Source organism: Vigna angularis, chromosome 9 (assembly GCF_016808095.1).
Source record: "Vigna angularis cultivar LongXiaoDou No.4 chromosome 9, ASM1680809v1, whole genome shotgun sequence".
Classification (NCBI taxonomy): Eukaryota; Viridiplantae; Streptophyta; class Magnoliopsida; order Fabales; family Fabaceae; genus Vigna; species Vigna angularis.
In genome coordinates this window covers 28,710,490-28,726,024 of record NC_068978.1, presented here as the reverse complement: position 1 = coordinate 28,726,024, position 15,535 = coordinate 28,710,490, and the positions used below count along the sequence as shown (strand labels likewise).

At 29.9% G+C, this 15,535-nt stretch overlaps 1 protein-coding gene across 1 annotated transcript; it reads left to right on the top strand.

Annotated features, from left to right (window-relative positions):
• Nucleotides 1–7,577: 7,577 nt before the first annotated feature.
• Nucleotides 7,578–15,434, top strand: LOC108347609 (uncharacterized). Its single transcript, XM_017586974.2, has 4 exons — nucleotides 7,578–7,822; nucleotides 10,035–10,245; nucleotides 10,427–14,066; nucleotides 14,193–15,434. The coding sequence occupies exons 1-4, from the start codon at nucleotides 7,661–7,663 to the stop codon at nucleotides 15,280–15,282; spliced, it is 5,103 nt and encodes a 1,700-aa protein (XP_017442463.1). The 5' UTR covers nucleotides 7,578–7,660; the 3' UTR covers nucleotides 15,283–15,434.
• The last annotated feature ends 101 nt before the right edge of the window (nucleotides 15,435–15,535 follow it).

Genomic DNA, 15,535 nt, shown 5'->3' with positions numbered 1-15,535 from the left:
TATCTGCACAATTGTTTGTGCATTCAGGTTCCCTTAGAATTTTTTTATGTGTTACCTTAATTGTGTAGGCAAGGTTTAAGAGAGTGAGTGTGATCCTCTCTTGGTTTTTTTTTTTCTTGTTTTTTATGTGAGCTTTTATGAGGATACAAATTGAGAGATATCTTTTTTATTTTTGACTCAGATTTTCTTTATGGATTTCCCTTTTCAACTAAGATTATTGAAGGAAAACTGGATGTAAGCTCAATTCAAGAGCTGAACCAGTATAAAATTTTTGTGTTGTTTACTTTTATTTTTTTGCATTTTATCTTGCTTGTTCAAATATCATTGTGTAATGATTTCTAGAATCAAGATTTTTCAAGAATTGTGAAAATTATTTTTAAACTCAATTCACACCCCCCAAAGTTCATATAAATGGCATTCCCTTGGAATATTGACAATCAAAGGCATTTTCTTCCATTGCATGTGGAATTGGCACTCTTGGTTTGTATATGATTACACCAAGAAAAAATTTTGTGGATTTTTTGTGCTGTTTTAGTTGTTGTTTTATTATTTAAATTACCTAACCAAATTTTGATAAAAAAAAATTCAGGATTTACTTTTATTATTGATGTAAAGTATGAAAAACTATCTCTATTTTGTTAATTGTAAAATAAATAGTCATGATTTCTAAAATTGTAGAAGATAACAACAAGATGTGAAAACTAGTTCTAGTTGTGAGAAAACAATTGGTGCAAACATACACCATTATCGTCACAAGGGTGACATTTTTGCTTCTCAAGATTCAGTTCCTATGATTAAGTCTATTTTGGTAATGTAGTCTGTGGTGGAGTTTGTGGTAAAGCCTGTGGTGAAAACCACCAATGCAACATAAGGTTCAACTTGTGGTTGAATCTATGGAAGAGCCTGTGGCATAACTTGAGTTTCAACTGTGGTGCAACAATCAGTGATCTAGTAGTTGGTACTAAATAAACCACTAAAGAAAGCTAATAACAAACCCTCCAAAATAGAGACTTCTAATAAGCATCGGTGAGTTTTAGTAGACTATGATTTTTAGGTAAAAATTGCATATATTTTATATTACTTATGAGTTTATTGTTATGATCCATGGTGCTAAATTAGTGATTGGTCATGTTTATGGTGCTACTAATGAGTGAAATATGGATTTTAAAGTTTGTCATTTTCTTTGTAAAGAAATCATTATAAAGATAAATTAGTCATCTTAGCTTTTATTTGTGGGAACAACATAAGTTGTTTTCATGTATATATTTAGAATAATTTTCATAGATCTTATTTTCCTATGTTTACTAAGGTGTAATTTTTTTTATATCATGGTTTGGTGTCTCGATGTTTTGTTTTTAATTTTTTTTCTATTTTTCTTAATAAAATTTTCATGTGAGGTCTGTTATTGAATTTTGGCGCGTTATCGAATTTATTTTGTAAAGAAATTTGTAGTAGATTTAATTGATGTCATAAAATAAATTTGATTGTATATTAATACATTAAGAATATAATTTATAAAATATATTTTTTAAATAATTTAACGTTAAAAAAAAATTGTAAATTAAAATTAAAATCAAATTTAAATTTAAATATGAATTTTCATAAATAAAAAATCATATTTCATTATAAAAATATGATAAAATAAATTATCAAGATCAAATAAATACATTCTATTATATTTATTATTTTTATTATTTCTTTTATTATCTATACTTATATATAAAAGGAAATTTTCATTTTATCTATATTTATTTTTAATTTTTATAAAATATTCTTCTTAAAAATTAAAATAATTATTTTATCAATATTTTATTTTCAGTCACCGTTTATTTGAGTTTTACCATTTTTTTTAAGAACTTAGAAATTAGAGTATTAGAATTGGTAGGTGTATTAAAATAATGAGACCGAGTATTTTATTATAAAATAATTTCATAATATAAATAGAATTTTCTAAACTCATCTCATTATCTAAAATACCGTCTATATCTCTAAAACATTATTCTCTTCGTTTTCTCTCACATCTCTCTAAGATTTTTTACTTCTAAGTCATTCATTTGACAATCAGGAGGTGTCTAGGCGATCCTTGTGACAAGGACTACCTATCGGACTGATCAATTTGTTGAGTAGAACAAGTAAGTTTCATTCCTTTATTCTTGGTGTTTTTTTTCTTGATCCTTGATCATGCAAAGAGAAGTTGTTTTGCATGAATCAAGTGATCTTCTTTCTTGATTCTTGCTTCATTTTAGGTTCTAAGGTTTGTCTCCAATCATCAATCGGTGATTTGTAGGTGTTTTTAGAAGTTCCTTGCGGTGTAAACAACGGTCGAGGCATTTTATAACTGTAGAAGTTTTTTACAGGTAAGGGAAGTTAGATTTTTGCTTTTAATTGTGGTTTGTTGTGTAAGTTTGATGATCTGTGAGTACTAAACTATTTGGATGCAAAATTATGTGTGTTACTGATGATTTGAGTGATAGAGTAATTGGGTGTAATTGAGTATATGATGATGAACTACTGTTATGAAATGCATTGAATGATTAATTGATCTGAAATTGGATGTTATCATGTTGAGATTCTATTAAAAATATGTGTGGTAAGGTTATTTGAATAAATGTTGAAAACTTAGAAGTCTTAGTAATATTTTGGAAGAAGAAATGAAGTTTTAGGTAGTGTAGTTGTGAGAAAAGAGTGGAGATCTAGTTTGGTGCAGTTGGGGTCAATTATGAGGTGTTTTGTGATTTGTTCAAGTGTTTGGAGATGAGGAAAAATTTGTGCTAAGAATGTGTGGTGATGGATAGGCATAGTTTACTTTAATTTAGAACCAGTTTTAAGGAAAGTGGACTAGTTAAAACTTGCTTTGGAGGTCTTATGCTCAATTGGTCAGTTTAGGGAGTCTTGGTAAGTCATATGGGACTTGTTGGAGTCCCTAAGTTGCTTGAAATTATGCCACAAATGGTAAATTCAATTTGAGTCCATAAGTTGAGGTTTGGTATATTTTGGAGTTGAATCTTGTAAGTAATCACTTTAAAATAAGCCTACGATGAATTAGATACTATTGTTTAAGTATAATTGAGTGTATAACATTATCTAAGAGGGTTAGAAGTTGAGAAAAATATATAAAATTGGTCAAGAGTGGTTTGGGGTGAAAATTATGTAGTTTTCATGCTGTAGAATTATGCAGACTCGCTAAGCGAGTGAAGTTGCTCAGGGAGAGACTATAAGGGTCTGGACCACTGTCTCTTGATTCGCCTAGAGAGTTGGGTCATTGAGCGAGTGATTAGGAGGTTTGGAACACTGTCTGTTTATTTGCACAACGAGTAGGGTTGCTGAGCGAGAAGTTGAGGTCTGGGATTAATTTCAGTTTATTCGCACAACGAGCTGGGTCGCTGAGCGAGAGGTTGAGGGGTCTGATCCACTGTTTGTGTATTCGCACAACGAGCTAGGTCATTGAGCGAGAAGACTTTGTGGTTGCCCAGGGAGCTTGGTTACTGAGTGACTAATTCTAGGTTTGTTTGCATCTTAAATTTTAATGTAATTCTTTGGTATCTTTGAGTCCTATTTTGATTTGTTAAATGTTATGAGTGTTCCTATGATGATTAATTCTTGTGAATTGGTATTTCTATACCTTTGAAGTATGTTTAGTGGACATAAATCCATGACTCAGGGTGAGATTTCATGGTAGTGTCTTGGTTGATGTTGTTAATGTTGTATGAATGAATGAAGCTTTGAAATTGTGGTCTATTCCGACACTCTAATAATCATTCATTCTCAAGTAGAGAGGAATGATGCATAGGTGAGAGTAGCAGAAGGTTGTTATCTATATGCTTTGAATCTAGCCTTAGGCAACTAAAACAGACTAACTTTGTATAGTGCTTGGGGTGGGTCAGTTGTTTACCATACAAGTGCACAAACTTCCAATAGTTTAACATTCATACTTAATATGAATGAGTCTTATCTAAGTTATGGTATGTATAGAATGATTGATGTGTTATTATACTCTTTTGTTTGACTAGTATATATATATTTATATAAATATGAAATTGTCTTGTTTATCTAGCTTTTCCTTTTGTTTGTTATGTTGTTGTATGTTGTTGTGTTCTTTCCTTTGCTATGATCATTTTGTGGGTGTGAGCAGAGGGAGAAAATATTTCCTTAGAGCAAACATTGAATGAAGGAGATGATGTCGCTTAGTTTTCTTCATAATAGTATTTATAGTTTTGTTTAGCATTTTGTATATAAAGTTTAAAATTTATAGTTATTTTTGAATAACTGTAAGTTTATATATTTTACATTCTAGTGAACAACTGTTCTATTATATTAGATATGTGATAACACTTTAATAAACTACTATAGTTTTGAGATGCTACATTTTTTATCTAATTATAATTTTAAAATTAACATTTTTTTAATTAAAAAAGTATCTATAAAATAAATAAAAACTATTAGTATAAAATTATAACTTTTTGTTACACATTTTTTTTCGAAGTTTACTTTTTAATAAGCAATCGTTTACCAATTTTACTCTTTAAATGATATTTTTTTTTTAAAATTTAACCATATTTTTAATTTCAACCATATTTTTGAATTCAAGAATTTTTAAACTAAAATAACTATTTATAATAGATATTATCTATAAACTAAACAAAAATGATCTAAAACGAAATTATAAAAGAGATATTTATATTTAGTTTCATAGTTATAATTTTATTATATTATGTTATCATTAAAAAAATAATATATATATATATATATATATAATATAATATGAATGTGTTTTTACTGATTATAATAATAACAACAATGATTTTATTATTATAAAGAAAGTTAACATAGGTACGCTTAAAATTTTTGTTATCATTGGTAATAATAAAATATTTATTAATATTTAATTATTATAACTTATATTGTAATTTAAAGTAACATAATAAAATTAATTTAAAATTTCACCAAGTAAATTTAATATTTTTAATCGGAATCCTTTCAAGGTCAAATTTAAACTATGAAAGTGTTACCGTTTTCTATGTTGTAATATGTTTTTATTTCTCAATTTTGACACCTATATCTATTTATATTATTTTTAGTAAATTATTTTTGAAAAATATATGTTTAAGATTTTAATAATATTTTATTAAGTCCAAAAAAAATAAATAGTTATCGGCTCAATACAAATAAAAATAAATATTTAATTTTATTATTTGACAGTTAAATTTATATTTATATATTATAACTAAATTTAATATTTTAGTAAGTTATTTAAATATTATAATTAAATTTGATACTTTATATATTAATTATTATTTATGATTATATTAATAGTTATTATATTGTTATTATATTTTTAAATAATTATTAAAAATATAAATTAACGTTCTAGATTAATGTATAAATATAAATAATATTAATCGAGGAATGAACTCTTTTTCTATTTCAACAATAACAAACAATTTATAAAAGGATTTAAGATTTTGTAGACTGGTTATGAATCAATGTTTAGAGTTTAGGATTATTCAATGATAATAATATTTAGACAATATTTTTTTGACAATATTTAAACATCATTTACATGTCATTATGTGATTGGTCTAAAATTATTTCACAATCAATAATAATAATCATAAACGCCATCATGGACCAATCATAGAATGACACGTAGATGATGTTTAAATGTTTAAAAAAATATTGTTTAAGTATCATTATCCTTATTCAATATCCTAGTAAGATAAATATGTTTTAATAATCATATTTATTGGTGGTTGATAATATTTTAATATTTTATATTTTAAAGAAAATCTCAAAACAATGAAAAGAAGAAGAAAGAAACTTTTCAACAAGGATAAATTTGAAAATAAATAATTATAAAATTTTGTTTCTTAAATTTTCATTTTGCAATGTTGAAAGTTTTAAATAACTTTTCTTCTTATATTTCCCAAATAATTATTCTTTCAATAAAAGTATTAATTTAATGTCTATATTGATTTCATTTTTTCAATAAGTCAAGATATTGGAAAGATTACATTTTATGCATCTTTTTCAATAAGTCAAGATATTGGAAAGATAAATATTTTCAATAATCTATTGGTTGTTTGTTGACCAAGTTTCAATATTTTCTTTGTACTTATTCATTATTTACTTTGAAAATCTAAAACAATTACATAGAAAAAGAAGATACTTTTCAGCAAGGATAATTTTGAAAACAAATGATTATAAAATTCTGTTCTTAAATTTTTATTTTGCAATATTGCAAGTTTTAAATAACTTTTCTTCTGAAGTACAATAATATATGACAAGAATTTATAATAATTTTCACACGTTATTAATATAATACGAATACAATTATTAATTTGGTTAAGTTTATCAATAAATAAAATAATTTCATGATTGATGAGGAAGATATTATATTTAGTAATCCTACATTATAGCATATAAATGCAAACTAAGATATTTTTTTTTTCTGTTATAAAAGTGTTGCCATCTGTTTTAAACAACACATTTCTAAAGTGTGGCGTTTAGTTTTTAACAATACACTTTTAAGAATGTGTTAAGGTTTGCTGTTCTTTGAGAAGATGGAATTGTGGGAGTTGAGTATGTTGAATTTAGTGGATTAGTTAAGAAATGAAAGAGATGATTTGAAGGAAGGAAGATTGAGAGGATTTGAAGATATCCACTATTTATTTAAAAAAATTATTTTTAAATATTTTTACTTTTTTCTCCAAATATCTTAAAAAAATAAAAGACATTTTATTTTCCACTGAATCTTTCTCAAATTCATCTTAAAAATAAACAAACATACCTTTAACTCATGACATTTTTTTATTTATATTAAAAAAATATGGTATTTATTTTAATTATTTGAGTGAGATTTAATTTTATTTTCTAATATTTAATATTATTTTATTACAACGTATATTTATATTATTGAACTTCTAGTGATAACGGAAAACTAAACCAATTTTATTAAAAATAGATGAGATCACTAAACTCTCATATAACTTTTATTAATTTGATATAAATATATATATATATATATATATATATATATATATATATATATATATTTTAAATGTTAGTATTCTTATTTCTTTTATTAATGGTTGTTAAGGTTTGTTCATCTATAATTTGATATTTGATTCATTTCATCTTTAAAATAAATAAATATACTGACATTTTTTAATTTATATTAAAAAATTATGGTATTTATTTTATTTTATGAGTGAGATTTAATTTAATTTAATTTTCTAAGATTTAATATTATCTTATTAGGACTTATAAATTTATTTTAAAGATATTTAAAGATATAGATTTATTTTATTACAATATACATATATAATTAATACAGATAAAAGTTAGAAAGAGTAGAAGGTACATATGCAACTGAGAACATATTGCAATCTTCTGATTGGTGTCGTGGAAAGTATAAGGAAACTTAAAGGAAATTCAGAAGGACACTAGCCTTTAGCCGTACAATAATAATCGATTATAAATTTAATGAAAACTCAAATTTTCTACTTTACTTCTCCACGAAGTAGTCTTTTCGTCATCGCTGTTTATTATGAGCTTTTAAATACACTTAAATTACTCTTCTTCCCTTCACATTCTCACATTCTCACACTCTCACACTCTCACTATTCTTCCATTCGTCAGACATTAGGGCAGAAGTAGCCTTATGGAGATGACACCAAAGGAACACATTCAGAAGATTCGAAGGACGAAGTTCTCCATTGGAGGGGAACTAAACCCTTTGCGTGAGGATTTGCACCAAGCAACGAAAAACCTCTCTACTGAACTTTATGCCAAAGATGTTCATTTTCTCATGGAACTAATTCAAGTAAGTATCATTTTCGCTTTTTTCACAATATAATCATCTTATATATTTGAACTTCTGAAACCATTATTTTCTTTTATCCTAATGTTTTCGATATATTTGGTGGAAGTCTCACGTATATGTGTGTATAGACTATTCATGTTCTTCCTTTATTATAGACTATTATATACAATTGTTTTTTTTTATAATAAAAAATCCTGATATTTTAATAATATTTTTTAACAACTTTTTTACAATAATACATATGTCATTATTTTATTGATTTATTTGAATTTATTTTAAAAAAAATATTTGAAACATACCAGTACCACGAGTATGTATAAATTGTGAAAAAGTTGTAAAAAAAAAAAGTTGTTAAAAGAATTTTTCCTTGCAAAATTTATATTGGTTTCAAGTTAAATGATATGCCAAACTCTTTTTACTTATGCTTTTGAAACACCACAAATATATATATATAAATAAAAGTTTTGTGTAATGATTCAATTGTAAATTATTACTTTTATTATAATTATCTTTAAATAATTCATTGAATGGCATTTTCTCCTTAATTTGCATTTAAAAATTATTTATGATGCATGAGAATTAAACTGTTTAAAATAATAATCATCAAACTACATAAACAATAAATGGGTTAAATATATTTTTAGTCCCTAAAGTATTTGTCGTTTCTGGTTTTCGTCTCTGTTTTAAAGTAAGGTACAATTTGGTCTTCATTCTTTTCGTAACGTTCGTATTAGTCCTCTCAGAATTTTGGTTTTAGTCCTCATTTGTTGCTAAATGAGGACCAAATTTTAAACAGTGTTTAGTTTTTGAAGACTAAAATGAATGTTTCGAAAAGAATGTGATCAAATTGTACCTTACTTTGAAAGATGAACGAAAACAAAAACAGCCAATAGTTCAGGGACTAAAAACATATTTAACCCACAGTAAATTAAAGAAAAGACAATATCCTTTTATAAAGAAAAGGAGGTCATGAATAGCAAAAAGTTAAAAGGAGTTGGACCAATATTCTTTATAATTTTATTTTTTATTTTCTTTCATTCCAATTGATCAGGACCGAGTCAAGAAATCTGGTCTGTGAATTTTAAAATCGTCGAATCTTGTGGTCTTTCACAATGATCAACAATGCTCTAAGAATACTAATAAAAAAGAATAGTTTTAATTTCAAGCTTAACAAAAGGTAGGACTGAAAAATGGGTCTTGTAAAATTTACATCTTTTAATTGTAAAATTTTCTAATCCAAATTTTACATCTAGCCATGTATAAATATAATTTTTCTAAACTTTATATTAATGCAAGAAATATTATTCAATTTTTTATTACATGTATAACGGAGATACTTAGGTAAACTTTTTTATTTGAAAGTGGGGTTTTCTTTTAAAATGAGAAATCTACGGGATAAATAAAAAATGTCCATTCTAGCATAGTTATACACGTAATAAAAAATTTAACAAAATTTAACTGTTTTTTATGTATTAATAAAGAATAACTAATTTTAAAAAGCTTAAAACATATTTAATTCTGTAAAATATATAACTCACAATTTTAAAATTATCATAATATCTCACTCCTTTAGGACTAATTGCAGCTTTGATTGATATCCAATAGAACCATTCCTAAATTAATTAAAATCATATCTTTTAAATTTAGTATTTCATTGAATTCGGCTAGTTTCTTTGCTATTTAATATCATTCTTTATTTTTAGTTAATATTTTTATTATTGTATTCTATTTTATCTACCAATTCTAAGGCTAAAATATGCTTTTATTGTATTTATTTTATTATTAGTACATTCTTCGTGATCAGATTTTTCACATTAAGGTTTTAATACTGCTTCTTCTTTTGTGTTAAACAAATCTTCTAATAATATTATCATTATTTGTTCTTTAAATTCTTCACTCACTTAAGTTATTTTTTCCTTTACTTATACCTTCATTTTTCATTTGTCTTAAATCTTCCACATTTGTAATACATTATACATATTTTTTATTGTTCTATCTTTGGTTGGTTTTATTATTATTATGTCTTCTTAAAAGATTTTACAAAGTTGGATATATATATTTGCAGTAGAAATAAATTAAATGTGAGGGAAAAAAGAAATTTTGCTGTTGATAATATCTAACCTTTACTACTACTGTTAACAGGAATGATGCATTAGTATCATTCAACTACAGTGACTAATTAAACATCACAAATTTCTTGTCGTATTCACAGAATGCTGAAGATAACAAGTATGCTGAAGGAGTGAACCCATCACTTGAGTTCATCATAACTTCTAAGGATATAACAGCTACTTCTGCTCCAGCCACTTTACTTATCTTCAACAATGAAAAAGGTTTCTCACCTGAAAACATTGAATCTATCTGCAGTGTTGGAAAGTCCACAAAGAAAGGCAACAGAAGTAGTGGTTACATTGGTGAAAAAGGTACACTCTCAATCCTACATGTCTCAACAAGATACTTTTCTGGTTTCTTACGAGAATAGGATGATTTATATAATAGAAAAGGCTTTTAAATGAAGTTCAAAAGAACACTGCTTTAAAGTAACCATGTGAATCAAAAAAGATGCGAATTTTTGACTGAAAATATCCTTTGGTTAAATTTCAGGAATTGGGTTTAAGAGTGTATTTCTGCTCACTGTTCATCCTTATATATTTAGCAATGGATATCAGATACGATTCAGTGAGAAACCTTGTCCACACTGTGACATTGGGTATATAGTTCCTGAATGGGTTGAAGAGAAACCAACCCTTGATGACATAAAGAAGATATATGGTGGTGCTGCTGGTTCTCTTCCAACTACCACACTTATCTTACCTCTAAAGCCAGACAAGGTCAATCCTGTGAAGCAGCAGCTCTCAAATATTCATCCGGAAGTTATGTTGTTCCTGTCAAAAATCAGACACCTGTCTGTAAGGGAAGATAATGAGGACCCAAAGCTGAATACAGTGAATGCTGTGTCAATTTCGAGCGAGATTAACTTTTGCACCAGGAAAAACATGAATGCAGAATCGTACACGCTTCATCTCTCTGCTGAGGAAAATGGTAATTCTGAAAAGGAATGCAGCTACTATATGTGGAAGCAGAAGTTTCCTGTGAGGTTGGAAAATGTGGTGGAACGGAGAATGGATGTGGAGGAGTGGACTGTAACATTAGCCTTCCCAAATCAGGAGAGGCTTCATAGGGGAAAGAGCTTACCAGGAGTCTATGCATTTCTTCCTACAGAAATGGTAACAAATTTTCCCTTTATAATTCAAGCAGATTTTGTTCTGGCTTCATCAAGGGAAACAATTCTCTTGGACAATAAGTGGAATCAAGGGATACTAGAATGTGTTCCATCAGCTTTTATGGATGCATTCAAAACGCTTGTTATAGGAGCTTCAAATGAAGCTCCAATATCCAGTTTGCCACCCTACTTCAGGTTCCTTCCCATTGATAGTTCTCCTTTTGAAAAGTTAAATCATGTGAGGGAGAAAATCAAAGAAAAAATTCTTAGAGAAAACATTGTTCCTGTTGAGACATACAAGGAGCAGAAGCACTTCTATAGGCCATGTGAAGTTAGCAGGCTACTGCCAGAATTCTGGGACATTTTGACTGATGCTCGGGAAGAAAGAGTATACTTGCATAATCTGTCATCTCACAATAACAGTAAAATCTTGAGTTCTTCATTTGATAGAAGTGAGTATGATAGCATTCTCAGCTTTCTGGAGGTAAAACAAGTCAGCACTGATTGGTATGCAAAGTGCATCCAGAGTTCTAATCTAGTGGATGGAGCATCAGAAATTCTTTATCTGAAGCTTTTACTGTTTATTGCTAAAAACTGGTCAATATTCACAGGCTCCAATATGATGGAGATTCCATTAATCAAGTATGTGAATTCTGATAATAATTTGTCCCATTTTACCCTTCATCAATGCAGCAGCCATCCTGAGGCCAAGCAAGTAGTTCTAGCAGATCCAAGTCCGTCTTCTCCTTGCTCTTGGATGATTGATTGGAACAGTGAATTTTCTTGCAAAACCTCTCGATTCTTTATGCCGCAAGTCACACAGCAAGCCATCTTTCAGTCACCACGCAGGCAGACATTGTTGGAATGGCTAGAAAATCGAGTTAGTGTCGCTACTGTTAATATGCACACTTTTGCACGAGTCCTTTGTAGTTCTATAAATAATGACTCAAAGCTTGCCATTAAATATGTCCATTTCTTATACCACTCTCTCTCGAAGAGATATTTATCAAGTAGTGAGGTTCAAGGTTTGTGTAGTTCAATGCCACTTGTGGACAAGTATGGTAATGTGATTGGATGCAGAAAAGGGGTTCTTGTGCCTGCAAGTGGGAGCAAATGGGCAGAGTTGATTGTATCTAATCCATGGAGAAATCAGGATTATGTTGAGCTGGGAAAGGAGTACTTGCGTCCATTGGATTGTGCAGGCCAACATACAGGGTATGTGAAGCTCATAGAATTCCTGGAAAAATATGCTGATGCTTCTGATATACCTAATATATATCCCCCAAATGCTGGTTTTTCCTCTGTGGAAACACCACTCACAAAAAAAAATGCCCTTTTGCTTCTGGATTGGATTCGAAATCTGAAGCGTAGGGGTGGGAGTCTGCCAGATAGGTTCTTGAAATGCATAAAGGAAGGAAGCTGGCTTAAAGTTACAGTCAATGATTGGAGACCACCTTCAAAGTCATTTTTAATTGGCTCATCATTAGGAAGAATTTTGCAGAGGGGTTCTGTTCTTGTTGATATTCCACTGATTGATGAGGGCTTCTATGGGAATCAAATATCAGAGTACGAGGAAGAGTTGAAAACAATTGGGGTGATGTTCAGCTGTGAGGAAGCGTGTGGATTCATTGGAAGAGAGCTAATGTCGCGTGCAACTTCTTTCACTTTGAGCAGAAATCATATTCTTTTGATGCTTGAATTCATCCAATATCTGAGACAAAATTATCTTCCCTTAGACCAGTTTGTCAACTGCATCAAAGAGGGAAGTTGGCTACGGACATCTCGTGATCTAAGGTGTCCTATAGGATCTGTATTGTATGATGCAGACTGGCTAGTTGCATCTCAAGTTAGTTCTATCCCTTTCATTGATAAGGATTTTTTTGGTAAGGACATATATAAGTTCAAAGAGGAGTTGAAGTTGCTGGGTGTGGTAGTTGGCTTCGATGAAAACTACCAAGTGGTCATTGACCATTTAAAATCATCCTCAGATTTGTCCAATTTGACAGCTGAGGCTGTTGTTTTGTTATTGGAATGTTTAGAATTCTCCCGTGGCTCTAGTAAACTCATAAATTCACTCAAGGGAGCAAGGTGCTTGAAGACAATCATGGGTTTCAAAACTCCTTCTGAATGTTTCTTGCGTGACCCTCTATGGGGCTGCATTTTGGAGGTATTCGATGGTCTTCCTATAATAGATCATCAATTCTATGGAGAGGAAATTTTCTCTTTCGAGGAGGAACTAAAGCACATAGGGGTGGTTATTCACTTTGATGAGGCTATCAAAAAGTTTGCTCATCTCTTCAAACAGAAGGCATCACAAGCTTCATTTAACCAAAATCATGTTAAGTCATTTCTTTCATGTTGTAGGGTGCTGGAGGGAACTGAATACAAATTTCCTCCTGAATTTTCTAACATCATTCGTACTGAGAAATGGTTGCAGACCAGGGTTGGTGGTTATAGGTCTCCAAGAGCATGCATTTTATATGGTCCAGAGTGGAAAGCTATCTCTTCAATAGCTTGTCTCCCTTTCATTGATGACAGTGAGAAATGCTATGGTGAGGGAATACATGAATACAAGAAAGAGCTGAAGAGCATTGGTGTTGTTACCGAAGTAAAAGTCGGGGTGAAGTTTGTGTTTAAATGTTTGAATTTTCCTTCAGATTGCTCCACCATTACTCCTGAAAGTGTTTTTTCCTTGCTGGAATGCATCCGCGTACAAATGCATGTGGGTGTTTTCGAAATTGAAGATGATTTCAAAAAGAGATTGTCTGGAAATTGGTTGAAAACACATGCTGGTTATAGATCTCCAGATAACTGTTTGTTGTTTGACTCCAAGTGGAATAGGTACCTCAAGCCAACAGACGGGCCTTTCATTGATGAGAATTTCTATGGACCTGAAATTGCATCATACAAGAAAGAACTCAATGCAATTGGAGTAACCATTGACGTTGAGAAAGGGTGCCCTTTGATTTCTAATCACCTTAACCATCTCACTGATTATGACACCATTGTGAAAACATACAGGTACATCATCCTTTTTCTCTCAAGTAGATTATTCCTCTTTTTCTATATTCTTTTCAAAATTTTAAGCCTATGATGGTATCTATGATTCATTCTGTCTGATTATTACAACTTTGTGCATGTGTATAGGTACTTGAGCGAGCACAAGTGGAAAATTGAAGATAAAGCTGCCAGAAAAATTTGGATTCCAGAAAGTAAAGTGTGGGTCAGTTCTGAACAATGCGTCATACATGACCAGGATGATCTTTTTGGTTCAAAGTTTTATGTATTGGATGATGACTATGATGAGGATATTCTTCCATTTTTCTCCTTTGCCTTGGAAATCCGCAGCATGCCCTCCCTTGATGATTACATCAATATTTGGAATGATTGGGAGAGTTCAGTGGAAGAGTTGTCACCTGACCAATGTTCTAAGTTCTGGGGGTTTATGTTGAAACATTTGTCTTCAAGATCTGAGAAGAAACTTGCTAATTGCTTTTTGAAACTACCTGCAACATCTGGCAACAATGAAATATTTTTGTTAAACAAGAATGATGTTTTCATTCCTGATAACCTCCATATGAAGAAGCTTTTTGAGCAGGAGAAAGTCTTTGTCTGGTATCCTCACAACTTGGCACCATTGACCAGGTGTGAGTTGTTTAACATATACAGAAAAATTGGTGCTCGAAATGTCTCCGAATCTATTAGCATGGAAGAGTCATCCTTGAACAACGGTGTTGAACTTAAACAAGTTGATCTTGGTCATATTTGTAATGTGAAGGTGTTGGCTAAGCTTATTCTGGGTTTCCTTTCTTCTTCTAGTCTTAAAATGGAACCAAGCAAGAGACATGAAGCTGTTCAAGATCTGCTCAAATTGAGTTTCTTTGAGACAAACGGTGCAGTCACTGCAAGTTACACTTTGCCATTATCATCAGGGGACAAAATTATCAAAAAGGCAAACAGAATGGTACGTTGGCAAAGACAAAGCTCCAAGTTTTTCACCCAAATGAACTGGCAAAGAGAAGATGCAAGTCTGCTAAAATATGCTACATATTTTTCAGAAGCCATATCAGAGGGTGTTTTGCAAGAGAATCATGATCATGTTCCTGAGCTTGCTAAGCTCATCAGATTGGCTTTTCTTCTGAAATTCAACAGTGGGGAAATTGAATTTCTGATGGAGTCCAACAACTTGCACTGTGAGGATGAGGACTTCCTCAGTTCTGCCTTCCCATCAAACTAAGCTTCTCTGTAGTTTTAAATGTTTTATATGCACTCTCATAAATTATGTTTGACTATGTTTTTTTTTTCCTTGTCTAAGTAGTGTGTGATCAGTAAATGATCAGTAAAGTTTGGTATTGGCTGTTAAAATCTGAAGACATCTTAGTTACTCAATTTCATGGCCAATGCTTTGTTTTTATTGTATGGCTGAATAGTATTTGTGTCCATATTCTCATGCTATGTTTCTACTTAAATCTGAAATGATCAGTGCTGAA